This window comes from Rhipicephalus microplus, chromosome 3, assembly GCF_043290135.1.
Source record: "Rhipicephalus microplus isolate Deutch F79 chromosome 3, USDA_Rmic, whole genome shotgun sequence".
Lineage (NCBI taxonomy): Eukaryota > Metazoa > Arthropoda > Arachnida > Ixodida > Ixodidae > Rhipicephalus > Rhipicephalus microplus.
Genome location: NC_134702.1, coordinates 40707080 through 40734985, shown reverse-complemented (window position 1 = coordinate 40734985; position 27906 = coordinate 40707080). Strand labels below are relative to the sequence as shown.

Here is a 27906-nt window from a genome sequence, read left to right as displayed (position 1 = left end):
AGCGCCGTTCGTCGCATGCAGCATTTTTCTGTCGCGAGAAACGCAGTATATGTTACTAGCCCTAGTAGCTAGCGTGCGCGGTTTATAAATACTATGAAGTGAACAAAACAGCGTTCTCGGTGTTAGCGTTTCACAGCTGCGTATCGAGCACACATTTTCGGATGTGCTCGAGAGGCGCCCAGCGAGCGAACGGTCGAGAGTGATGCGCGAGCGGACGGGAGTGTAGGGAGCAAGGGGGAGAGAGCGAACGGCGAAGCACAGCACCTCCTCTCCTCTCGCACCGTGCACATGCTCCGGTTGCTAGGGGCGAAAATAAGCACGCGCGCCCGCAGCGGTCGCTATGGGAAAGGGAGTGCCATGGACAACGCCGGATGCCTGACATAGGCCGGCTACGAAATGCCTTTGCATTTAGAAGGTGCAAACACTTTGGAGGCACGTGTTTGTATTCACATGCAGTCTACATAACCCAGTAGACATGGGCCCACTGTCTGCGCGGGTCAAATCCATCACGCAAGTAAATGCAAAACTGGCAAGAAAATGCCCGAAGCTGCTTTGTTCGTCCCTTTGAGAATGGGAACTGTTCTTTTCACGTGCTTTCGAGTACACACTCTTCAAATAGTAAGCACTGCATCGTGACACCTAGGCGGCATGTATATATACTGTCCTCCGTCCGCATACATGTCAGCAATACATTTACGAGAGTTCTCCACAAGATCTTCAGATAATGACACCCACGGTACTTACATCTTCAGATAATGACACCCACGGTACTTACTTGACGGAAACGCAGGACCGCGCATCTGCAACAACAGCAGAAAGAGGGCCGCAGGCCGGAGGCGCCTACTCACTGTTACACGTAGTCAACATATATCGACCATATCCAGGGAGGTCACAACACCAGACACACTTTCTTTGTGCCTATTCCTAACTGCCAGGCATTTTGATCAAAGATGAACCCTTAGTAACTTGCCCAGCATTGCATGCAGCTTAACTGTTGGTTCGCATACGCTTGTCTGCTATTGCGCACACCTACCAGCACACAAGCTGTGTGTTGTGTACGCCGATGAAGGAAAACCACACAAAGTTCGCCGCCGCTGAGAGGCTCCTAAATCAGCACTTTTATTCGCTTGCTCAAATCAAAACTTATTTCACATTCAAATCAAAACTTATTTACACGTACGGCTGCACAAAATGGCGACACGGCTGTAGCTCTTGTCTAGGCTAAGTTCTTGACTGTAGTCACCTCAGGCACGATCACCTCCTTCCTCTACCGGGGTTGACTTCTTGGGTGCCGCACAGTCCACAATACCAGAACGATGCGAAGCAAGGGAGGAGGTGCGAAAATAGGTTATCCGTGGTCAAGAGATGTGTTGCGCGCTACATTTGTCTTCAACGTCTCCCTACTGTGGCCTCGCTTGGAAGTCACAGATGCTAGCAAAATTGTTATGTCGTCCGGTTTTCCTCCTGCGAAAAGATGATGGAAGATTCATGCAGTTAGAAACAATACCCGGCCATAATATACCATTAAACAAATACAAGTGTGACATTCTATGCAAATATGTACAGTGCTCAAGGACGGAAGCACGACACTTTCGAGCTAAGTAATGCACATGCATTCGTTTTTCCCTGCCTTCAGTTGATGGTGTATGGGAATAATTTTGTACTGAAAGCTTTATGACTCATAATGCAATTCGTTGACACCGTTTATCGCATTCACAGTGAAAGCCTCAGCGTGCACAAATTCTCAACAATTAACGCTTCGACAGCTGCAAACGCACAGTTATCCCAGCCCCTATATCTGCAGCAAATACCTCCCAGATATAAGGCCAGAATGGCCCAAATGCCAAAATCCAAGGTGCGATTTAAGTCACATGCTGTGGCAGTGACCCGCGCTAAACACTAGCTTCAAGTCCCCTGCCGCCGAGGACGACTGGATCAACCACCTCAGGAGCCCTTACAGGGCCCTTTAACACCAGGCCGTCCAGAAGGCCCAAAAGGTGGCTGGCGAGCTCCGACTCCCAATCCCCACATGGGCGGAGTCACCAGGCTGGCCCCCGTAAGGGCTGCCCAGTCCCTTTCAGGACCTTTAATAAAGTTAATTCTCTCTCCCTCTCAGTAAAGAGGACAAGCAACTTGAGACATCGGCACTGCTGTACTTGATGCCGCCATATTAACGAGGATTGGGTGGAAAGAGTGTACAATAAACTATGTGGATCAGGTTCACTACTGCAGGAAAGCCACCTTACCACACCTAATAAGAAGGTCTACTAGGGACAACATGGAGATGTTCACTTTGGTATATTGGTGCATATGTGGCCATTAGACATCACTGCGAGACATAGCACTTATGTTAGAGGAGGTGGCCAGGGCTGCTCTAAGAAACACGTGTGTCTGTTTGGCGAGTGCCACAGGCGTAATTAACACGAAATTTCGAACACATGCAATTCTTTAAACCATTGGCCAAACACCAACATACGTGAAAATGCAACTTCAACCGCCTTGCTGCCCACTGTCAGAAGTGCATTGGCACACTTATTATTTAGTAGTGACTATACAGCAGACTCTCGATCCTTCAAACTATGATAATTCATACTTTTTGATTAATTTGAACAAATACTTAATTTCTTGTTAGCCTCTTATGTTTTCAATGCATTTTAAAGTTTGTTAATTCAAACTACCCCATGGCACTATTCGGCTAATTCAAACTTTGTGCTTGTCCATGCCTGAAAATATCTGCCGCCTTTGTTGCTTTTAGCTGAGCATTAATGTTTTGCTGTCATGAACAGTTGAGAGTAAAGTTCAGTGCTTGACTACAAAATGGACAAATTGGCCGAATCGTGTGTGTGAACAATTGCATGCTGACTAGGGCAGACAAACAAAAAATCGAGACAGTTGGTCTATTACATGTCAATTGCTTCTTAGTCTATTTGCCACAGTACACTAGTGTCATGCAGTAAAGTGTCCTAAGAATAGGAAAGGGCTATGAGCTGTCATGGGACAAAACCCATTTTGTCCCTTGATTTCCCACAGATGCATGAGCTTATAATAAGCGCCAGTATGCTTGCTCAAGCCTAAAATCTTTACTGGCAATTGTGCCGAGCTGCCTGTGACGGTGCCGCGACATTAAAAGACAATAAATGTTAAAACACAAGTTAGTATCTTGCCCCAAGTCATATTTATGAGCACTTCTGATTATTCAAACAAACAAAATTCTGAGGTCTTTCACACTTGTAATTTGTGTTGACAATGAGGAATGTAAGCATCATCGCACCATTCCACTGCTCGCCAATGGACTATTAGCTCTATTGAAACTTTTTCTTTTCTTTATGCATAACGTTCCTAGGGCCTTTAGAAGAGAGCCCAAATACATTGAATCTAATGCTAATAACAAAGTAGCAAGCTGTCTTGGCAATTCGATACAAGAACTTCAAACGCTAGGCACATAGTAAGCTTCACTAGAGTTAGTATTCCTCGTCACAATAAAGATGTACTGTACCAAAACTTTCTAAAAAGATTGATTGCTAAGAGCACAATTAAGGTCATTCCTACATAAGCCATCGGTATTTCAAGACATACAACCAGCTCCAGTTTTTCTCCATGACACATACACTTAAGTGTTCTAGTAACGATACCGTTTATAACAATTTATCAGATATACCATACTTAATCGCGTAATGAACCCACTCGCATAATGAACCCACCCCCGCACTTTGACCCTTGAAGAAAGGAAAAAATTTTTTTTAATGCATCTGTTAATTTTATTTCGGTATAATAGCCAGTGCCATTAATAATTTAAGCAATGTTAAATCAAACCATTATATGACAAAATAACAACGAAATGAAAGCCAAAGATAGTTATCCAATCATGCTAAACAATTGCGAGCAGCGCGAGCGCAGATGATGTCAATTAAAATTCGAAAGTCACGCCTTGTAGGGTTCCTCGATGCGTGCGCCCCCCTCCGTCACATTGTAGGGGGTAGACAACCTCGTCGTCTGCTACGGAGTCCGCCATTATGATGCCCTCTTCGCAAGCTGCCTATAGTCACAATGGCCAGCCAACGAGTGTTGCGCGGCTGCATACAAAGTTTGTAGCGTCAGAACGTGTGGTACTCAAACAGCATGAAAGAAATACAAAGTTTTTTCATCGGGAGTGTGAAGGTCTTAGGTTTCTAGTCTCTAGTCTTCATTTTTAAAGGGACATTAGCAGCTGGAGTTGCTCGCAGCAGAAAAACACCGTCGACCCAAGCCACGTTAGCACCTTCAATAAGAGTCTTTTTGGACTAGTCGCTAACTATTTATTATATAGGTTAAAGATGTGAAACCCTCACACCTAAAAATCACATGACCTTTCAACGTGTCTGTGTGCATTCCACAAAAGGGTAAAAATAGTTTGCCATTTGCCAGCTCGCTGAAAAAAAAAAAAAAATTAAAAATATGTACTATCGAAAGAAAAGAGAAAAATCATAGCATATTCACGGAGTGGATGATGTGTGGGACAAAGCGTTTATCCATGCCTTCGACCGTGACCGTGCGTCCGTTAATGCATCCGTCCGTACGTCCATTCACCCGTCCGTACGTCCAGCATATCCACGGAGCACAGCATAGCACAGATGAACAAACGCATCGTTCCACACATCATCATTCATGATGAGTGGGGCAAAGCGTACGTCCATCCACCTGTTCTTGCTTCCGTCCGTCCGTGCATCTGTCTGTCACTTACATAGCACCATCTGCTGAGTGAGTCGTGCAACTAGGTGGTTAAGAACCGGTCAGATACATGCATGGACAAACCCACGGCTTTAGAAGCTTTGTCCCTAAAACTGTGATTGCGTACCATATATTTATATATTGTTTCTGAATTGTTCAATAGCTACCTCATTTAAGGGGAGATGCGAGTCGAAAAATCGCGTTTTTAGCGAAATTTCTCGTATTTTTTTATTTTTATTGCATTGTAATCTTCAAACCTTCTTCTTTCATCTGTGAAAATTTCAAAACTAAATTCGAACCGCAAAATGCAAAAAAATGTGTATGAAGGCATCGCGGTGGCTCAAAATTTCGTGAATTTGCGCCGATATTGGCCATCTTTGACTGCGCGCTGCTCCCCGTCACAGTGCCGCCCGCCATCGCGATCGGTTGGGAAAGTTGCGTCCGGCCTTCTTCTTACAGCTCCGACGACCGCCAGTTTCGTACGTGGGCAAAAAAAATAAAAAATGAGGCCTTTTTATCACGTGGTTTGAGCGGGTTGAAACATCGGCACCCTAAGCCGCATCGCCATTGGCTACCGAGTCATTGTCAGCTGTGTTGGTGGCGGCCATCGGCATTTGGTCCGTCTGCTTTTCTGAGCGTCTAGGCATATTTTCGCGATGACAAGGCCGAAAAAGTGCAACATGAGACCGCAGAAGTTTCGAACGAAGCACAAGTTCAAGGGAAGGCGGCGTAAAGCACCCCGAACGACGGCGACGAACGAGAACGCGCCTACGTGTGCAAGGCCTGACGGCGGCATCGACGAGTGCGCGAGCGACAGTGGCTGCGATGAACGGATTGACGACGCTGCGCTTTCTTTCGTCAGTGCTTCGGAAAAGAAGCTCGAATTCTTCGAAAAAGACGAACGACAGCGCGATGAGGTTTGTGCAACGACAGTTTTGTGCGACACCCTCTTGCTGACGGCACTTGTGGCAGGTGCGGCATGCCCTGCTTGCGGTATTCAAGAACTTGCCGTTCGGGAGCCGGCAGAAAAGCGCAAGGAACTTTCGTCGCTCCTCGAACTTCATTGCGAAAACAGCGAATGCTCAGCGACTGTTCTTTCGTGCTCCTATACGTCACTGCGTGTTACAGCGGACAGCAGCAGCCGAGTGAGCCAACGGTACGACAGTGGGAGCTTCCGAGATAGTTTCGCTGTAAATGTGAAGGCGGTGGTGGCTGCACGCGCTGTCGGCATTGGGCATGAGCAATTGTCGAGATTTTGCTCCATTATTGGACTCCCAAAGCCAATGCACCACCGAGGATTTTTTTCGATAGCAAAGAAGGTGCACACCGCTGCCATGGCAGCTGTGAGTGAAAACTTGCGCCGATCCAGAGAGTTGACGAAAGAAGTAGCAGGCGAAACTGATGTGGCTGTTATGTTCGACGGCACTTGGCAGAAGAGGGGCCACAAAAGCCGCAACGGGATTGGCGCAGTTATCTCCTTAGATATTGGCCTCTGCTTAGACTTCGAGGTCATATCAAATTACTTCCCGACATGCAGTAGGCACAAGGATATGGGCCCAGACGAGGAAGTGTGGCAGGCATTCCATGGCCCAGTCTGTGAAAAAAATGCAGACTGTTCCTTCCATGCCATGGAAACGGAGGCTGCAATGCCCATTTGGCAGAGAACATTGACTTATGACACCCCACTGCATTTCATGACATTCTTGAGTGACGGTGACAGCAAAGCATATAGTGCAGTTGCAGAGTCAAAAGTCTATGGTGCTGTCAATATAGAAAAAGAAGACTGCACTAATCATGTGGCCAAGAGACTTGGCACCGCACTACGGAAGCTGCATGTGCCATTACCACGAGGGCAGAAAATGAAAGAGCCAGCCATTCAGAAGCTCCAAACATACTATCAGATTGCCATAACAAGCAACAGGGGGAGTGTACGGGATATGTCAACTGCAGTATGGGCTTCGTACTTCCACTCATGCTCTACTGACAATGCTGGTAGCCACAAGTTTTGCCCTGCAGGAACAGAGTCGTGGTGCAAACATCAACGCGCTGAAGCACTTGGTGAACCTGCACCACGCCACACACCTCTCCTGACAAAAGCACAGGGATTGGCTGTTTTGCCCATTTATAAGCGGCTAACGGAAGAGAAGCTCCTTGCTCGATGCATCAAAGGGAAAACCCAGAACGCATCGGAATCCCTGAAGAGCAAAATTTGGCTACTTTGCCCCAAGACTAAGTTTGTCTCCCGAACGGTTGTCGAGACTGCCGCAGCTATGGCAATCCTGTGGTTCAACAAGGGTCATGCTACTTTCGAGCACATCCTGGAAGAGCTCAACATACTGCCATCTAGAGATCTAGTTACTTTCAGTGATTCCCGCGATGCGAGGCGCATCAAGACAATGTCCGAGCGTCTGACAGCAGAAGCAAAGGCCCACCGTCGTCGTGGAGTGAAAAGGGCACGGCTAGAAGAGAGTGCTCGCAAGGACCGTGAGGGCACAACCTATGCTGCAGGACAGTTCTAGTAACTTGCAGTGCTTTTCAAAGTTCTGTTGAACATTATGGCCAAAGATTATGCATTTCTAACAACTCTGTGATAAAAAAAAAGGTTTCAAACTTTCAAATGCGTTTTTCTCCTTTTGCAGTTTTGTGTGATCTGTGCTTCTTATAGACGCTAGTACGTATACTTAGAATTCTCATACCTCTATGAAATTTTGCACATAGCATGATGAAGGCCCATAGAGTGCAAGTATCTATTCAGATTGTCAGTGCTGCTTGATTATGTTTTTCAAAAATTACATAACATTGAAAGCCCTTGGCAACTAGAGCCATAGTAAGTTTTTCTATTTTATTATTGTATTTCACCTTTTTACACACAAAATTTATATAGTTTTTTGCACTCTACAGTTCCAAAGGATCATAGTCAGCTATATCTGCATGCTTTATCTCAAATTTTTATAGGTCAGAATTGTTGCATAACAATGGCCGTAATTTTGCAGTATCTGACCTGCAGAAAGAAAACCAAGCAACCTACATGAAAATAAATGACATATTTGAAAAGAGGAGAAAAAACTCTATTAGCATGCCAATTTGTGTTAAATTCAGACTCTTATTAAAGAAAATCGTTTTTCGAGTAGCATCTCCCCTTAAAGACCACACCCTGCAACGCACAGTATATTGTACGTTGGCTTCATCTCTTATACCTTACTGGAAACAGCAGATTGGCAACAATTCTTGAAAGCATATCATACTATTTGGTGATCTACATGTGGCTTTAATGGCATTAAATCATGGCTCGCACGCAGACATGACTGTCAAACCAGATTTAGCGTGTTTTCTATAGGAATATATTGTAAATTAGAAATTTTTAAAGCGTTCATTAATATCGTTAAAATGAAGCGACCACAAGGCTTTACAACAATGAGCAAGCAAATTGCATTTATTATACAGCAATTTCGAATGCCACAGCTTTATTTGGACAATAACTTTTTTATACTTCAAAAACAAGCGTTATAACTCACTGCAAGTTAACCGCAGTGCATATCTTGCTTCCACTTCCACTGGTTCTCGTTGTTTCGAGCTGGCGCAGGTGAACGCGCAGCTTTACTCGTGCATAACTTGATATCAACATTTTTTCCCGAGAACCCTTCTATTGCTGGCATGCCTGCGTGCTGCACTTCGCCCTTTTGATTGAATATTCAGTTACAGCTTCGAGAGGGAACATCAGGGTGAACAGGTTGTCTCCTCAAGATGTGATTCCTTACGAGTCCTCTTCGGAAGATATGAGCGAGCTCATAACCTCACCGCTCGGATAAGACAAGTTTTTGCCATCCTGAACATACTCATTCAGTGCAGTTAAATATGCGTGTTCATGGCTGGCCGAGCCCTTCATTGCAGTTCTGCACTGCCCACATTTCGTTTTCTTCAAGATTCCTTACACAAGAAATACACCTATATGGTGCAAAATTCTGCATTCTATTGAAGTCAAAACTTAAATGAAGAAGTTTTCCCCATCATCAATTTCCCTTCAGCATCTCCACAACACTCTGTTTTTCCTTGGGAAATCATGTCAACGAGGTACTGCAAGTCAATTTTCATTCATAACTAGAGCTCGTTGGCATGTGCCAAAAACTGGCTGACACATACAACCTTTAAAGTGCATTTCATGTCGTAGGCATTAGGTAAGGGCGCCGGACGGACACACAGCTGGACTGACACGCGGGCGAACAAATGGACGGACGCACGATGACGCACGGACGGACGCACGTAAGCACGGACGGACTGACTGACGCTTCGCCCCGCTCATTATCATTCACTCCGTGGATATGCTGTCACACCGTTTTAATTGACATGCAATGCAGCGCAACTGGCTACTACTACGGCACGCGACATGTGACACATGGCATAAAGGGCTTTGCCCCTAAAAGAAATGGTTGAAGGCGCCGGCAGCAAGAAGTGCACAACGTAGGCGCGAATCTTCACACAATTGCAGCTTGTGTACATGAAGTGATTGAGAACAACGCATTTTGTGCCATTCAGAATGAACGAGTTAAATACACATATACACAGCATGCAAATGAGAGCGTATTGCACCCGGTGCTCTGGTGATCGCAATTAAGCCCGATCGGAATTAAATTTCTCAACAGTGATTGGCGCTGTTCTGCAGCTAGTGTAAGAGAGTCAATCACATCCAGCTTTATCGCAATTGATAGTGCCCGTGTGACAGTGCTTAAGTTAACTCTCGAAATGCTGAAATGGCAGAAATTATGCTGCACAAAAACGGACGGTCCATGGGTTCCACTTCTCAAACTTGATTTTCACAAGCTACAAGAGTCGCCTATTTGGATCTTTCGGGAACCTGAGCATGCTGCAGCATTGAGGAATCCTGGCGCCTTGTACGGCAAAGCGCCATCTGACGAATGCAGGAGAAACTTTTTTGCTGATAGCGCCACGCAAACACAGCGGCACAATAACAAAGCGCGTGGTGTCCAAAATGGCGCTCGCGCTACGTCATGAAACGCGCCGCGCGCTAGTGATCTCAGACCCATGCAAAGCGCTACCGCACCCACCACGCCAATGGCGCGTTGTGCACCCGCAACGTCTGATACGTTTGTGCGCCGCCATCAGACCCTGTGTTTTCGTTGTTGGGTTTGTTGTTGTGAACTTAGTTGGGACACTTGCTGCACAGGGTGCCTTCTGCCGGTACGCTACCGACATGGCTGATTACTAATAGTATGAGCTGGAGCATTGTAACCGAGCGGCTGGACGACACTTCGGCGTCGATCCATTCACTTTCATTACGGGACGAAACAAAAAGAGCTTCGAGCTACAAAAAAATTTGTCGCGCATTTCACGGGTCAAAACAAGCAAAGTTGTCACCTGACATTTTCGCTGTTATGACTCCCGTGACTTTTTTTTCTCCCGCGTAATGAACCCTCCCCCTAAATTGGCGTCAGCTTTTCTGGGAAAAAAAAAAAAAAAAAAAAAAAAAAGGGTGGGTTCATTATGCGAGTAAATACGGCATCGATGAACGACAATGGCACCGTCAAGTTTTGCGTGCCTTCTATGGTAAAATGAACTGCTTATTGGGGTGCTCCAGTGTCCAGATATGACATACACAAAACTGATTCCGGCTTCAGTGCGCACCAACAATGGCTCTCCACAATGAACTCGCTGACAGCACATCGTCCACACCCTTGGAAAACGAGTCGAATGCTCTGCTTACGAGGGAGCGAGATGAGAAACAGCTTTCTTTCAGAATTCCCAAAGCAAAGAGACCAGTGAAGCGCCAGACGACACAGGTGTGCTAGAGTAGTGGTCGGCGTTTAATGAAGATGCGTCGAGTCTGGACGACTTCCACCACACAGATGACGCTGTGGAAAGGTCCAAGTGCCCCAGTGACTGTTGCATGTGTGTGTGCCGTAAACAGCGGTAAGAGCGACGACTCGGAAAACACAGTACAGTCAAACCTCAATATATCGAACACTGATATATCGAATTATTGCCAATATCGAACGGTTCCTATATCATGCAGGAAATCGCATGCATTATTGATTTTTCATTTCGAACAACGTTTGACATATAATAGATATATCGAACTCAGCCACCCCAAACCGCCCGCGCTCCATAGACAGGCGGTGAGCTTTCCCGCAACTCTCGAAAGTAGCGGTAGCGCGGCGGGCGTTTACGAATGCTGCACACATCGATGGTGCCGAGAGCGCCACATTTAAGGTAGCGGCGTACGCGTGCCGCAGCCTTCCAGCTTGCAGTCCTTGCAGTCTCTATGGTGTCAACGGCACACTGCGCACTTGTTGGGAGGATTCGCTCGCAGGATTTCAAGCTGGACGGTTGAGCCCTAGCGATCTCCGACGCCAGCGTAGCTCCCACCGGCTGGTTCGCCCTCCGCGGTCTCCTGACGCCGTGCAGCTCTCGTATTGTGGCGCCCCGCCCTTGGACTGCTTCGACCAGATCCCCACTTTCCTATCCCCTTCTTTTTTTCCGTGGCTTGCCTGTCTACTTCTTCATCTATTTCCTTCTATTCCTGTTATCCCTCCTTCCCCCCACCCCTATAAGGTGCCTTTTAGGTGCCTTTTTCCTCTTACTTACAACCACTACCACCACCACTTGTTGCAAGCTCCTCCCCCGTAGCATCGGCAGGCATCGGTCGTTGTGCTCGACCGATGCCTGCTCGGCAGGCATCGCGCTGTGGTGCGCGACCGGCCTAACTTCGAATGGCGCTCACGGATGTGGAGATCGTCGCCGAAGCTACTGCTGAGCAGCCAAATGAAGACTCTAGGTGGATCCCGCAAGCGCTGATGGTGCCCCTCTCCCGACATCAGCTGAGGTCGTAGCTGCCTTGGCCCTTGTGCGCCGCCACTGCGGCGCGATTGAAGGCACCGGCCTGTCACTTATGGATCGCCTGGACTATATTGAGGACGCAGTCGTCAAACACGCCATGGCCAACAAAAAGCAGGCTACTCTTTTTCAATATTTTAAACCAACACAATAAATACTACGTTTGAACCTTCAAGTGAGTGTTTACTGCACCACGCTTGAACGGTTCATTGGTTGTTTTCAGCAAGCTGTTGAAGCATTTTTTTTCGTGATTTTTTTAATATAGAATTCTGCATATATCGAACTATTTCGCGATCGCCGCGCTGTTCGATATACCGAGGCTCGACTGTACCCTCGGGCTGCCCAGGTACAGTAAAACTTTATTAATTCAAACTCTGTTGTTTTGAAATCCCACTTGATTCGAAGGTCAGAGATTTCTGGGATCCAGTGTTTTGCAATGCAAGTTGAGTGGATTATTTTAGCCGGTGGCCAGTACCAGTTCGACTAATTGAAAAACTTTGAGTGCCATGGGCCGATTCCCGGTCCCGATTTCGCCGCAAACCTATCGAAATGGCAGCTCTTAGGAGCTGAAAGGCAATGCACAGTAGTGATACTAATGAGTGACAGCTGAAGCAACTTAAACTCCCTTTCACAAGCAGGCAAGAGGGAAAAAAAGGCCTTGTGATTGATTAAAATAAGCATCTGAGAAAAAGAAATAAAATAAAAGGTGTGCTTCACTGCAGCACAGCGGTGACATGTGAGCAACATGTCACATGCTCCTTGCAACGTCAGCGCACCATCAGTTACACATTCTTTCTGGGAAGATAGAGAAATTAACGAAGGTCAGCCTGACGAAATTCGCGATGTATGCGAGCCTCCCATTTGCAGTCAGTCCAGCAATTTGTGCATTTGCCCTGCTGGCAGAGAACTTGCCTGCAACACTTCGAAAACTCTGTTCGAAAACTTCATGACCTTGTTTTCCAGCCGAAGCACATCGGGGATTCTGTCAGACTGGTCATTATTAAACTCTTTATTTTACCAGAAATAATGGGCACAGGATCGCATTATGACATGCTAATGCTGTGAGGAGCAGATAATATGCTATGCCCATTATTACTACCTTGTTGCAGTGAAGCACTTCTTTTTTCAGGCGCGAACTTTAGCTAACCATGAGACAATTCTTTATTTATTTCTTGTCCTACTTGCTGGCAGCAGCGGGGCCCGCCGTTCACCCTTGTTTGCGGCAAACTTGGAACCCCGTATTATGGGAAAACATAACCCTTGAAGCAGCAAATAAGTCAGCACAGCAAACAACCACCTATTGTTACTTTCAGATTTTTCAAACTTCTTTACATCCCACTAGTATTTTGTAAGTTTAATTAATTCATAACCCACCTAAGTAGAAGATCTTCATAATACCAGTGACTGAATTAATGAAGTTTTATTGTACTGTCATCACAGGAGGCCCAACAGATGTTTTCGTAAAGGACCTCCCGCTCAGCTACGTGGAGAACTTGGATGTTCTTGAGAAAGATGTGCACAAGTTTTATGCAAAGCAACCAAAGCTTACATGCTATGGCTTTCCTACAAACAAGTACATACATAGTTGCACTACTTTACTTGCATGCAAATGAAATCTTCTGATTTCTTCTCTGCCTTTGTTTCCTCTAGCCGCTTAAAACATTTACCTGTTATAACGATGGGATTTCTTTGGCACTTGGATATAGTCATAAGTGGACCGTACTGAGTTATTCCCTTCGGACGCAATAGCTTCTCTAAAAGCATCTTCGAAAAACTATGCCGTTTTGCTGGCACAAATATTTTCTATGGAAACAGGGATAATTGTGGTACAGTTTCTGTGGTAGTATGATGTGCACCTTCAAGTTTAAAAGGCAACATCACTCTTTATTTATTTATTTTTTTTTCATTATTTGTGGATTGCTCTTGAAACTTGGTGAGTTTATGTCTGTGTGCTCATTTCAAATGTGCAATTAGTTTTATATTATACCATGTAGTTCTTAAAAGACACAATATTTCATCTGCCTATTTGGGAGCAGGAATAATTTCTGAACTGAGAGAGCTGTGTGCAGTGCGACAGAAGCTATGATATGTGAAAGATTTACAAGGGAGTAAATTTCAAGCTGAAATTCCAGGCATAATGGCATCAAAGTGAGCACACACACTAAAAGAAGAAAGCACGGAATCTCACCGATGGTGTCGATGCCATTGTCGCGTGCACGAAGAGAAAACGGCGACAAGTGAGCTTCGTCAAACGCGAGCCTCCTCGCCTGTAGCGCCAGAGAGTTCACCGTCTGCTGAATGCTGTCAAAGCTTGTGTCCTGAACACAAGGCAAGAAAGAAAAAGAAAAACGAACGAGGCATAAGTAAGAGGATAGCCAGTACAAAGGGGACACCTGCCACAAAATGTTCACGAAAAAATTCGGGGACCTTTTCCCTATCGAGGAAACAGAGGGAAGCAAAGCATAACATGTATGCGCCTGTCCTAGTGCAGTCAAACCTTGTCAGTAAGTACCCGTTTTAACCATTAGTATGCTTAAAACGTACTAGTTGGAACCAATCCCTGGCTGAGTCTCATAGAGACTAATGCATTTGCGGACTGCTTAAGCCGTAGTGTTCGTCTAATGCCTACCGCTTAGTGTGTACTACGTGAGTACCACGATAAAATTTTGCACCAGAAAATTTTACTGCGCCACTGAACTCGCAGATGCCACAATATGCTGCGAACATTTTTCCGTCATGTTGATAAGCGTGGAGATCATCCAATCAGTTATTCCGACTTCGGCTTGATTGCCGTGATGACTTTGCGGGTAATCATAGGGAAAAAACGAAGGCGAGGTGGCGACCACTGACAAACGCGTTATGGCTTATCACTGACAAAGACTTATCACAGTAAGCATCCCTAGCTATCTGCTCAAGCACGCGCATGTGGCGTAGTGCCACTTTAAGCCTACTGTAAGCTTTTACTAGGCGACTACGTGAATGCGCTGGGCCGCTGATTACTGCCACTTCGTCGTGCGAAACCGTGTTCAAGCCTGCGCGGCTTTACAGAAACGCAAGCAGCTCACTGTCACGAAGTCAAACGTTGCGGGCACCAAGAAACTTTGCAGTATTATGCGAACACGCGCACCATATAACAAGCGTAGCGTTGTTGTAACTTTACTGCACGCGTTTCTTCAGCGACAGCCCAAACGCTCTTCCATCCGCTGCCAGGACTGCTAGAGCACCGCAAAGAGCGCATCGCTTGCAGAAAGCTCATTGTCGCCGCCTTAACCAAACAGGCTACTCGGCGCATATGTGCGTGGCCTAAAGCGGAGTAGGCGTACTCTACAGCAAGTGGATTGATTAATGATAATTGATATGTGGGGTTTAATGTCCCAAAACCACCGTATGATTATGAGAGACACCGAAGTGGAGGGCTCCGGATATTTCGACTACCTGAGGTTCTTCAACGTGCACCCAAATATGAGCACACGGGCTTACAGCATTTTTGCCTCCATCGAAAATGCAGCCGCCGCAGCTGAGATTCGATCTCGCGACCTGCAGGTCAGCAGCCGAGTAGCTTAACCAGCAGACCATCGCGACGGGGCCAAGTGGTTCGGCAGTCATGTTGTGCTCGGAGTAGGCGAAGCTCTGAACGCACCTACCCATGCTGTAAATGATTGGGCTCTATGTGAACATACTGCGTTATAGAAAAAACTGCATCTGTTCTCGCTTAGAAGCAGACTGCGGAACTTGTGTATCGCAGACAGCAGATTATGTCTTTTGTTGCTGTACCATGCTACGTATCCCAAATCCCCCAATAGTAGTTTCGAAATGTTTCTTGGCATCCCTACTGCATGCTACAGGACGGTTGTGCGAGAATGACGGAACCTTTTCCGCACTTTGCCAAAAAGAAAGAAACGGCTTTGCAGTGGGTTTCATGTGGCAATGAATTTATTCCTTTGTTGGCGGCGATGGCGCATGTCAGGAGACGAAAATTCGATGCTGATGGTTAACGCGCAATACGGTTAGTGTGTAGTTATGCCGCTGCCTCCGGCAGGTACATATTAACGGGGTTTCAAGGTAGTTTTCTTTCTATCCTCGGCTGAAGTGAAATGGCTCGGGTTGGGCATCAGCATGGCTTGAGGGCATTCCTAATGATTTGCATGTCGGAGCTGGAACACCAGGCCATGCATTCATATCCAGGAAACAATGAAACGTGAAAATTTGCACGAACAAGTGACCTTGATAAAAGAATTGGACTGCTGTATCAGAAATGGCAGGAAGCCCTTGATTAAGAAAGCAACAATTATTCAAAAAAAGACGTTACAAGTACACATACAATCAGTGCACTTTCAAGGCCAGCATTTTGCACTGGGTTTTTTTCTGTACAACAATGCCATCATTAAAATCTGTAACCCATTCAAGCCTTCGCTTGAAAAGGCATTACAGCTCCCATGCATGGGTTTTTGGTCACATTACGGAAAAAGTTCAGCAAGGAGTCTTTTTTTTTTTTTGTTCCTCTTTTATATCCCGACACCTATCAACACGATGGGTTTTCGTTCGTCCAAACTTTGCGCATGATCAACCTATAGTTCCAATAACATGCCATAAAAATAGCCATGAGCATCACCGCAGGAAGAGCAGGATATTAAAAGTGTATGAAATGAGTAATTGATGGTGCTTCAGCGCACGTGTTGCTGGAATTCCTAGCACTTATGTATCGACATTTTCTCTTATGCAGTGCATGCAAACTAAAAGCATTTTTTGGTGGCTTACAAAATTCACCTATTCTTTCCAAAACACATTCCTCCCTCCCCCCGTGCATCTTACACAAGTATGCAAATTAATTTTCGACCATCACTTTCACTTTTACCCATTGACTGAGTGGAGGAGCTAACAAAGGTAATTAATCCCTGTGTAAGAGGAAGAAGGCGGCAGTACGCGATTTAAAACTTCCTCATCAATACAAAGGTGGGCCTGCTACTGGTGTTCCCTACAACTCAGTTGCTTCTTAACTCCTGTGAACCATCGCTAGATCTTAAAAAAAAGTATTGAAGTACCCTAAGTTGTGCAAGCTCGTTCACTATCATGTTCTCCGGCAAGTTGTCGAAGAGGCCATCGGTAGCCATCAAGATCAGGTCCCCTTCTTGGACAGGAAAGGAAGAAGTATCCGCCGACTCAGGGCTGAAGAAAAAAAACTTCGTTTGTCAGATCACATATTTCACTAACATATAAATGGCTTTAGCAGCCTTTTTTTGGCTTTTTTTTTAATGACACAAAGGTGTTGTACCTAGAGCTATCAACACATCTCATGCTAAAATCGTTGTGGAAACAGCGGCAGTCAATAGTTCCCCATCACATTCCCAATATCTTGCATTTTGCAGCACCAATTAATATTTGGTATATCTGCTACTGCACTAAACCAATGCTTCACATATCACACTGGGTTTTAAACAATTAACTAGGGCTTTGTACACATTTCATGCACAGAAAAAACAAAGCCGTACTTTATTATGATAAAGTCAGACAGCCTACAGGGTGAAAAATGGCATTTCTGGTGAAAGGCACTTCACAGCACAATCCTTCCTTCTGCACCACAATCCTAATCCTTCCTGCACGCAGAGAATGTAAGGAATTTGGCACAGCACCTGTCGCTGAGAACAAACTGGCTGACGCCCGGTGGCGGCAAGCACAGCTGGAAGGGCGTGTTGAAGTAGTGCTGCTGCTCCTGCGACCGGTGCACCACCTGGCCCCGTCGCACAACCAGGAACCCACTGTCGCCAAGGTTAGCAGAGTACAGGATCCTCTCGACACAGTTCAGCACGAGCACGCACGCCGTGCTGCTTCCTGCATTGGCAAGCCACCCGTGTTTCACACAACCTTCAAGCGCAAAGCTCTAGCATTAGTCACCGAAATCCTCGGCTTGAGACAACAGTGAAAGAAAAAAAATGGCAAGGGCAAATTGCCTGTTGATGTAGTTTTTTTCCCCTAGTTTTTTACAATGTTCACTAGAGAGAAACGTGGTTGTTTTATCTTTCGGCCACAATGAGACTTATGGGTAGTACTTGGATTTAACTAATCTTCAAGCTTGCGCTTCGTGTGTCAGAATGCAATTAAAATCTTTTAAAATTATATTTATGACTTGAGCAAAAACGTAAACAAAATGCCATCTATTATACTGCTTCTGAGCGAAACTGAAAGATTTTTTTTTCTTACCGATTTTCGGTTCCAGAGAAAATTTGGCAATGCAGAACACTGAGATGTGTGAAAGTGCACATCTCAGTTTCGGGCAGTGATTTTAAATCGAAGATATGTTGAAATTTTGGGAAGAACAAAAGAGAGCAGCTTCTGGAGATGTATGTAATAACATGAGCGGTCCCTGGTGTGCCAGCCACACAGGCCAGAGTGGAGAGGGCGCTTTTGGCGCTTAAGTTTGTTTGATCAGAACAGCGGCGTCGCATATCGCTCGATGGCACGCTGCTTCCGAGATTACGCTCACTCCCATGATGCAACACATTAAGCCTGTTCAGCAAATTTGCAACTCGCTTAAGAGGAAACGTAAATAACACGTTTTCACTGTTACATTAACTCAAGTTTCTTGTATGCAAATAAAAACTATTACAAATCGCTCTGGCACGTTTCCTTTTTTTTAATTTCTGGAAGAGTAATGGAACGGCTCTTTTTTCAGTGAAATAAAACAAAAATTTATATGAAAGAAACTTTCGTTCCCGCACACTGTTTCAAAAGTACTTGTGGCTTTGTTTAACGTTTTGGCCTTTGTTTGACATACAAAAATGGATTACATTGAACTTTTTGAGCTAAAATGAATGAGCAAGCCAAAAAAAAAAGGGGGGGGGGGGAGGGGGTCAAGGTGCCAGTTTGATTGCAGTATTTCAGCGGAAGTTTGTGAACTTCATCTGGTGACAAAGCGGCTACACGCCACAAGGATCTGAAAGAACGAAGCTAGGCAAATCCATGAACCACCTGTCCTTTTCCCATGATGGTTCAAGTGCCAGATATTTGTCTCGTGTATTATTATGAATTTCTGTAGATATTACCTTACGTTGTCATGTCATAAATTTATTATTTTGACTTTTATTATTATTATTATAAGATTGATAAACTTTTTAATGCCATTTTAGCCAATTTTGTTATTAATGAGAGGTAAACATCATTACAAAGGTACGGCCTTTTTTGCAGTATCAAAAGTTTTTCAGGGTGCCACACTCATTAAGGCATCTTGTTGAGCGAGTCAGACAAGTAATACCCGTGCCACATGGGCCCACAAAATGGCATTAACTTCCTAATGTCTTACGATTCACTGCCATTTGCACGGTGCCACACAGGAATATCAAATGGAATTCGAATTCGCCTTAATGCCATTCATCACATAATGGTTTTGATAAAGATGAAAGTTACTTCAAGTCTTTTGTGACACACTCATTTGTATTTCAAGTGCAAAATTTTGCAAAGATCTAGAACTTGCCTTGGTTAGCAGATATAAGACTTTTCATGCATTTTTGTTGCAGTATGGATTTTTCAACGAATAAATTATGCAATGAGCATCCGCATATTCATGTTTTTCAATGCTTATTTGTGTCGCTATGATGACTGGGTGACGTGGCCTGGCTCATACCCCATGTTTATTCCATCTCTCCGACTTCTTCCTTCTCTACCTCTACTAACCATCACTTGATACGTCACACGATTCCCCCTCCCCCGAAAGATGGCACAGTTTATAACCTACAAAAATTGAAGAAGCCAATAAACAGACAATGTCCAAATTCTCAGTATCATGTCCAAATTCTCAGTATCACGTCCCGACGGAGTTCCACAGTCTCTTTAAACTTTCAAGCCCGAGGGAGCAGTCCGGTGAACTCTATAACAACTCTGGTGGGCGAGGCTGACTGTTGCGTTCCGGACAGAACGGGATACACGTGGATACTGACAGTACTGCTAGAACTCTTGTTCGGGCTGACCAAGGTTGGAACGCCTTGTTGCATCGGCAGCTCAGATGTCGTCGGGGTTGTATTTTTCGCCGTGAATGATGCAATCCCGATGCTTCTTGCTTGCGTGCTTCTCGACAGACTGTGATGGAGTGCCTGAGTGCTTGTGGTTTGCAAGCAGTGCTTCCACGTCTTTCTCGGCGCTTTCTGTGGTGTTGCAGTCGGCGGAATAGCAGGCGCTGGAAGCGTTTCTGGCGACTTTTCTTTGTCCGAAAGTGTCTGACGTCTTGTTGGTTTGGAGATCTTATTTTTCGATGTTCTTCAACTGGCGAACGCGCTTCCATTGAATTTGGCGTTCGCCGATGCTCTCGTTGCAGTCTCTCTCGTTGTTTTCTGAGTTTGTGAACTTCGTTTTGCTTGCTTTGCTGGTGCTGCTCAGGAGATGGCTGTAGTGGCGCCCCTTCGGGAATCTGGCATTCATTTTCTTCGAGGTTTGACGCGTCCTGTAGACAGCTGATGCATGGTGAGCTGGTGTCTTGCTTATCGGGCATAGTTGGTAATGTGCCATCATTATGCTCTTCAAAGACTTCGGTAAGGTGTTCCAGTATGGACGCTTTGAACAGACAGCTGCGTGCGAGGTTTGGTGTATGTATTACTTCTGCATTTTTTCGGTTCTTGGAGCTGTAAGCACTGTATGGGGATACCACATGTGACGTCGCATCACCATGTTGAAAATGCAAATTTTGGCAAGTCTGCGGTGCCGTGGAAAAGAACTCTTGCGACAGAAAACATTCAGAGTTGACAGATAGTTCATCAGGGGCTTCTTCTTCGCGGCTCGCTATGAGTGGTTCATGCGCCTGGTAGCATGCGACGTTCGATGCGTCTGAGCCTTCTGTGTTTGGAGTTTCTGGTGGCTGCGCACTGGACGGCAACACCGCAACAGGGGTAGTTCGGTAAGGTTTGAGTTGTGAATGGCCCTCTTTCTGTGCAACTAACGATGCGAGCTGTTCTGGCGCATGAATCTGGGTGGTAAGTCCAGGGGTTGGCGTAGCATCGTCCGAGCTCCGCAGCTCTATTCCGACCATTGTGAGTGTGCTAGATGCGAGATGGACATTGTGAGTCACGAAAGAGCCAAGCGGTGGAAAACCAGGAGGCGGGCCAAGTCTGCGAGATGGGGAGTAAGCTGCTCCAATGCGTGAAGACTCATTTTCACTCTTTGAGTCATCTTGGCGTTGTTTGGTATTTTCCCCATGTGTCAGCTGGTCTGCCATGAACAAGGCGTCCTTATGACACGAATAGTGACCGTTAGGAGCCTTTGAAGAGCTGCGTCGTAGAAAACCAGGTGGTGGACCACGCATGCGAGACGAAGAATTCAGAGCATCAGGTCGGTGGGCAACGTCTCGCGCCATAGGCTGGAGTGAGGACTTTCGAAATGACGGCTTTCGTGCAGAAGGGAGGCGCGCTTGATGGTTAGGTTTTTCCCAATATACGCATCGCCTTCTGTAAGTAAACTCATGTGCCACTTCGTCTTGAGGCAGTTGTCGATTCGCGCTGGGCTTTCGAATGGTTGAGGACTGCTTCAGGAATTGACGATAGTGTACGGTTGTCTCTAGATGGTTGGCATTGAGTAGGTCTTGGTCATAGTCGTTAAAACGGGTACTCATCTCCTCTTTGATTTTTTGCCATGATTCGTCATTTTCAAAGATGTGGGTGAGGTAAAACTTAAATGCCTCACCGGAGATGTAGTCAGTGAAGTTGATGATCATCTCCCGTTCCGACCAGGATGCAGCGGCGGCGTGGAGCTCAAATAGGTTGAACCAGTCCTGTACGGGTCCGTCGTCCGCTGATCCGGTGTACTTGGGGATGTCGAAGTCAGTCGATGGTTTTGTCATGGTGCCGGTCACTGAATGCGCCTGAGATCACCTCTTCTGTGGTCGATATTCAGTTGAGGCGTACTGCAGGTGGCTTCGTGAATGATGTGAGGTTAATGAGTGGTGGCCAGGTCTTCATCCTGTCGACTCGTGTGATGCTACGATGAATAGGTGACGTGGCCTGGCTCATACCCCATGTTTATTCCATCTCTCTGACTTCTTCCTTCTCTACCTCTACTAACCATCACTTGATACGTCACATATTCATGCAAGGTTTTACAACCGTGCTTTAATTAAGCATCATTTATTATTGCACAAGGGTCACGTTTTATTAGTTGCCATTTCAAACTATGCACAACACACAGCTCGGTAAGTGCTTGACTTAGGTAGTCATCATTTGTCACCGCTTACAAGGGAAGCCTAATTACTCCTCTAAGAGTTCTCAAACAGCCAATTTCTTGTATGGGCACAGCTAAATTTCCAGTACCAACACTCTACCTAGTGCACTGTAACCATCTGCTAAGTCTCTCTTCCCTGGCACCCATTCTCACAACATATTCAATAAGAACACGAAAACTGTTGTCAACCTGTCATGTTGCCTTCAAGATGCATTTTCGCATATTCGAGATGACGCATTATAAAGAACTGAAGAGCAACAGTTAGTCAAAGCTCATGCCTTATGCCCCAAGAGAGGGTCTCCACTTTTTCCTCCCTCGTTGCTTTGGGATTGCCAGCCTTTCACTATTGCGTGACAAGAGGTGATACCTAGCCCTCACTCCTGTTGTCTACAGCGAACGCAAACGGGACGTGGCCAGTGGTAAAATCTAGGCTAAACAAACTAAGCAACGGCCATCCTTAACTACGTTCAAAAGACAGGGCTGTAATGATATGTGTCACCAGCGCTTTGCGTGTGTGGGTGTACTACCAATAAGGACTGTGGCCCAAAAATGTCAGTAAAGTGCTAAAATCCTCTTTTTTACCCCTTTCCAATAGCGTGCGATTAAAAGGATGCTTTCCAGTGCAATTAGGAAGTAAAATCTGCAAAAATACCGACTTAAACCGGATGTTCCTCAATTGTGAACATCGCACGAGACGTGCTAACAGTGGTAGGTGTAAAAATTTAAAACATCCCCACCACTCTAACCAGAAACTCATCTTCCGAGCAATGATATTTTTGCTGGTCAAAAAAGTGACTATACTGTTTAGCATACGGATTCCTGTTCAGAGATGAAGTTACAGGAGCTTTGCAACACCACCATAACAAGAAATATAATTATGATAAAACAGGCTTGTTCTAATTAATTACATCATACTGATGTCCTTTCAAATTTGCCTGAACTCCACAGGTATGCACTATCATCATCAGCATATTTTAACTCTGGAACATACCAGAAAATACGGAGCTTTGCTTTGCAGAATTTGAGATCTGTCTGGCTGGGAACATATTCGAGCATTTTGATGAGGCATGTGTACAGTGTGATTAACTTTTACATAGAACACTATAACAGCTTTCCAAGACTGACTAAAGTTCAGTTTTCACGCGGAGGCCACCATAAAGCATAGGCCAACGCATAGCATAGGCCAACGTAAAGCACCACATGAAACCCTTTCTTGCTATGAAACTAATGACACTGTTACGAAGCATATGAGGGCACAGACACTATTAGTGCAATATTGCATCGCGTCAATATACTCATCTTACACTGGCTCTAAAAAGTTCCCTGGTAGCATAAATTTCTGACACAATTTTGCAAACATTGCAAAATATTCAGTGATGTTGCATCACCGTTTATGCGTGATGTTTAGGGAACGCTGAATTTTCGTGTCAAAGTCACATAGTTAGATGAAGACCAATACTGGTCAAGATTAAAAAAGATCTGTTTAGAGTTTCCCTTCGGGGAAAGTGGTCCACAGTATAGAAGAACAGTAGTAGAACTACATTGTCGCTTCCACACCGCACTGCAACACCACTGTAGACATTAGCCACGTTTACAGGTAGCATTCCCTCAGCATTGTGGTAACAATGCATATCACTTAGGCTAATTAGATGTTTTTTAAGAGTAAATGCTAATGTTATTTGCTTTAACTTCAGATCAATAATTACAGCTGTACTAGATGACATGCTAAAGAAATTAATTTAACAAACATGCACTATGGTTGTTGATCACATTGAAAATATCTTACTATACTGTCTAAAAACAACGGCACAACACACTGGCATGTAAAAGCCTCCTTACTGTTTTTTATGAAGAAGATCAATGATCGCAGCAAGTACTTAATAATTGTTGTTATTAAGTAGATGACACAAATACATTCATAGTGACTAAGACTGCAAAAGATTTATACCAACAAGCTAATCACCCTCTTAACAGGCTCTCTTACTGGTTACACATAAATGAATTACTTCCAAATCTTACTAAAAGCAATTTTAAAATTTTTTCTGCCAAAATATGCCACTTAGTAAAGACGTAAAATTGAGTTCCTCTAAAAAAAAAGCTAATGAAACAAAATTCATAGGATATTAGTCATAGATGAACATCTGACATGGCACAGTCATGCGCATGATGTGCCTAGGAAGATTTACAAAAATATAAGAATATTTTATAAGCTACGATATCTGTTTCCACTACGCACGATTCTAGTCCTTTACCGTAGTTTTCTTGAATCACATTGTATTTTAGCTTCATATCCGACCACATTACAGCCAATTCAGGTGGCGCAAAATACAGTTTTATGAATAATCTGTTTTTCCCGGCGTACTGAATCTATATCATTTACTTATCCCTGATTAAATATTTTACCACTGCATTATAGTGTTTTAAACACATTGCTATTCTTACGTACAAATTTCGAAGAAATATTATACACAGTCCGTCAGTTCGATTTCATCAACACGTAACGCATTACCCGACACGTTCTTCTCCGTTAACGCTGTTGACAATTTCACGTGCATGCACGAACTATGGGGCATTTTCTTTTATAATCCTTTTAGACGCCACCTATGAAAAACTGCCAGTAAATGCGTCAAATTGTCACAGCATGATTTCAAGGCCGTCTATATTCTATTGCAACAACAACAATTTTATGATAGATTGATTTATGCATTTTGTAGCAGTTAAGAGAAATTAAGCTTTCATTAAATATCTACTTATCCTGAAGACATTCATGCTTGGTTCTTGAAAATATAGAATCAAATCTCAGACTGTACATACGGTACAAATTGGTTTCTTGTTTTGTTGATACTGAGAAAAGAAAAAAATATATTTCGACGTGGCTCCAGGGAAGCGTCGCGTCGAATTGCTCGTCGACTATGGTAGTGCCTTCGGTAAAGTGATTATATGCAACAGTACGGTCAAAACTGAAGTTAAATGAAAAGTTCATTAAGGAGAAGGTTCACTTCATCTAAACTTCCCGGTATCTTTCACTTTTTTAGCCCGTAGTTGACACGACTAGCAAAAACAAGTAATTTATACAATTGTGTACAAAGCAGTCGTGCTGAAAGGGATGAATACTGCAGCCAGTCTTTGGAACACCCTTCCAACAGAAATACCTTATTCTTCCATTCAGTATTCTTGTAACTCACTGCGCCAGTACTTCCTCTGCAATTCCTAAAACAAAAAAAAAGCTCGTGTTTTCTTTCGTGCTTTGGGTAACGTTCGGCCTTTTATTGTTTGTCCTTTGTTTTTTACATTTTCTTTTATGTTGTGCATAGTTTCTGTTTACTCGCTGTATACATAGTGTTCATGTGATGTCACTTCCGCCGTTTTCGCCATCTCCCGCCATGCCCGGGTACCTCGCTGGGTACCTACAGCAGTTTGCGTGCTGCAGCGTGGTTTGTTGAGGGCTCGTCATCTGTTGCTGTGCGCGATGTTTGAAGAGAAGTCGTGCGGTTTTTAGTTGTCATGCTTTAACGAGCTCATCGGGTCAGGAAGGCCTCGCTTGTTCACTCGATACAAGACCGGAAAATCAAAACGTGTGACACGTGTACCAGCCACCGCGTACACTGGCTGCCCACCACGATCTACGAGGGCCCATTATCTCGCTTTCACTACAAATTGCGTGGTCTAAGAACAAGTGAAAGCTCAAAGTCTCTCGAGCCGCAATTTTAAAAGTGGATGAGCGAAGCGCACAGCTCCCATCGAAAACGAGTCATTGTGCAGAGCTAGGCAAGTTTACAAGAGATATATTATTAATAAAAATTTTAATATATTGTTGCGGCCCACACCACCAAAGTGGCAGTGCGGCTCCCCGAGTGTTTTAAACAGTGCTGATGTTGAGCGTCCTTAATTAGAATTTGCGGAAACAGCCAAGGAATAAATTATGCAAGGTAGAGACTTCGCGTGGTGCGTGCCGTGCTGATGACGGTCACTTTTTTTTCGCCTATTTTCGGACTCATTTTTTACCTTGTATATTACTTTTGTTGTTGTATTGTCCCTGAAAATGATGCAGACTGTTTTAGGGAATCAATCGACCAATTCTTAAAAAACCTGCACCCCCAACCCGAACCGATCGGCCAAATCGCGAGTGAACGAATATTGCTTCACATCCATTTTTACACTTTGTTTGAATGCAATACCCGAATTCCCGTGATTGCCTTCACAATTTTAACCGCCTCCCTGCTACGCTGATTGTGCACGCAGCGGTCGCGGCCAAGTTTGTATATACAGCACCTATCTCTGTTTGCAGGTACGTGCTTCAGGTGTAACTTCATTACTTACCCGTAATGAAGTTGCACTTGAAGACGCAAATATCATCGGTTCTTCAAGTCGTTTTTGTTAATCTGTGCCAGCCAAACATGCCGGTGCTTTTCGGAAAATCGCAGTGTGTGTTCACAATTTTAGGTAATAACTTTCGGCAGAGAGAACACCCTGACACTCTGCTCGCTCTTCGTGGACTGTTATATCAACTCGCCTCACCAGCAGCTGATAATTGCTCCAACTTGCATTGTTAGGCAAAACTGAACGGGCGCATGCACGAGGAAACAACACGGCAGCGGTCGGCCACGGAGTCAGTAGGTACCTAGGCATGTCAGTGGCGCATTTCGGAAGTGACGAATCGGCGCTGCGTGACGCATGTGCACACTATGTATAAGCATTTTTTTCGTTTGCATACACCTACGTATAAAATATTTCCACAAGGATTTTTCTTTATATTTTTTACCTACTGCATAGTTTAGTTGAGTTTTGCACATTGGATAACGATTTATCTTGTTCAGTTTTCACCTGTATATAGAATGCTTTCACACGGATTTCAATAACATTATTTTTATAGGAACTCCTCCCACAACTCGTGTTCAGTTTTGGGGTCCCAACGGCATAAATATTACCCATTGTACTCCATTTTGGTTACGAACTGATTGATTGATTGTGTAAACGTATGCACTGTTTGTTTTTTGTTTTGCCATTTTGAATGTTTTTTCGCGACAATTCTTACAGTCGTAAGAAGGATATCGAAAGTGACCGACCATCATTCAGGCCAGTACAGATTTCGATATAGACGGCGAAACAAATCACGTGAAAGCCTGGTACTCATTCATCACGTTTTCGAGAATGGGACCGGATCTATGCTAGAAAACAATATCCCCGCCGCACGACATCTGTCGCGCAAGGTGCCTCGGGGCTCACCAATAATGTGCCTCTTGTTCTCCAAGAGTTCGTAGTAGCTCGATGCGATGATGCTCGCCGGCGAGTTGGGCTTGAACCTACCGGAGTGGACGACACGTTCGCAGTTGCGCATCAACGCCGTCGAGAACAGAGAAGGGTCTACGCCGTACGTCCGCCAGCCACCGACGCCATCCGCAACGCCTACATCGAGAGGGAAACGAGAAAAGAAACGAAAGAACTCTGAAAAGCCGGACAGATTAGGCTGTGAAAACTGGACGGGCACATCTCTCGCGAAGTTCAACCGAGATTGCTGACAGGAATGAATGACATTCAGTTCATCCCACGACACTGCAGCGACACATCTTTTCGAAACTCGTAAACGAAGCAATCGTACGACACTTTCGACAAGTGAAGCTACGATCAGACACATTCAGAGCGCAGCTGCAACGTTCGAAGGAGTCGATTGCGAGCCCGAGCGAAAGTCCACCTTTAGGCTTAAAAGGCTCTCACCTAGGACATCGAAGGACTTGTACTTGGCCGCGAAACAGGCGTCGTCTCCGAACTGACCCCTTCCGAGACCGATGGAGAAGCGATTCCTCTCCTTGGGGAAGCCGCAGGTGACTGTTTGCAGTCCGAGATCGCCCTTGGCCCAAGCGTACTTCGCGTCGGGGCTGGTCGCGCATGTCGAGTAGCTAAAAACACTGTTCGCTAGGGCCCGCGTGAGGATACGTCCATACATCAACACCGACTGCATGGCAGTGTGTGCGTGTTTAAGGAGGGCGCTTTGTGGCTTACATGTTCCGGAGCTGACACTTTCAGCGACGGGGGAATTTTCGAATTTTTTTTATCTTCCTTTGACTACGCGGTGAACGAGGTATAAATAAACTACTTAAGACGATCAAACCATGCTGGATGAAGAGGAACAGCGCCTCTGGCGACCTTCACTTC

General features: G+C 45.0%; 1 protein-coding gene across 2 annotated transcripts; it reads right to left on the bottom strand.

Moving 5' to 3' along the window:
* Positions 1 to 1084: 1084 nt before the first annotated feature.
* LOC119176040 (protein phosphatase PTC7 homolog) lies at positions 1085 to 27870 on the bottom strand. Of its 2 annotated transcripts, XR_012894234.1 has the most exons (7): positions 27469 to 27870; positions 26980 to 27159; positions 17187 to 17385; positions 16599 to 16722; positions 13745 to 13874; positions 3928 to 4073; positions 1328 to 1464 (listed from the first exon to the last, which is right to left on the bottom strand). XR_012894234.1 is itself a non-coding variant. In XM_037427155.2 (6 exons), the coding sequence occupies exons 1-6, from the start codon at positions 27710 to 27712 to the stop codon at positions 1349 to 1351; spliced, it is 993 nt and encodes a 330-aa protein (XP_037283052.2). In that variant the 5' UTR covers positions 27713 to 27870; the 3' UTR covers positions 1085 to 1348. The 2 variants fall into 2 exon arrangements, 1 of the variants encoding a protein (XP_037283052.2); XM_037427155.2 differs by lacking the exon at positions 3928 to 4073 and having other exon boundaries at positions 1085 to 1464.
* Between the last annotated feature and the right edge of the window lie 36 nt (positions 27871 to 27906).

Coding starts and splice junctions, on each gene's coding strand:
- LOC119176040 (XM_037427155.2), bottom strand. CDS start 27,712: ATGCAGTCGGTGTTGATGTATGGACGTATCCTCACGCGGGCCCTAGCG. Junction 13,875..16,598: donor ACGAGCTTGCACAACTTAGG/GTACTTCAATAC, acceptor CCTTGTGTTCAG/GACACAAGCTTTGACAGCAT. Junction 1,465..13,744: donor CAATGGCATCGACACCATCG/GTGAGATTCCGT, acceptor ATCTTTTCGCAG/GAGGAAAACCGGACGACATA.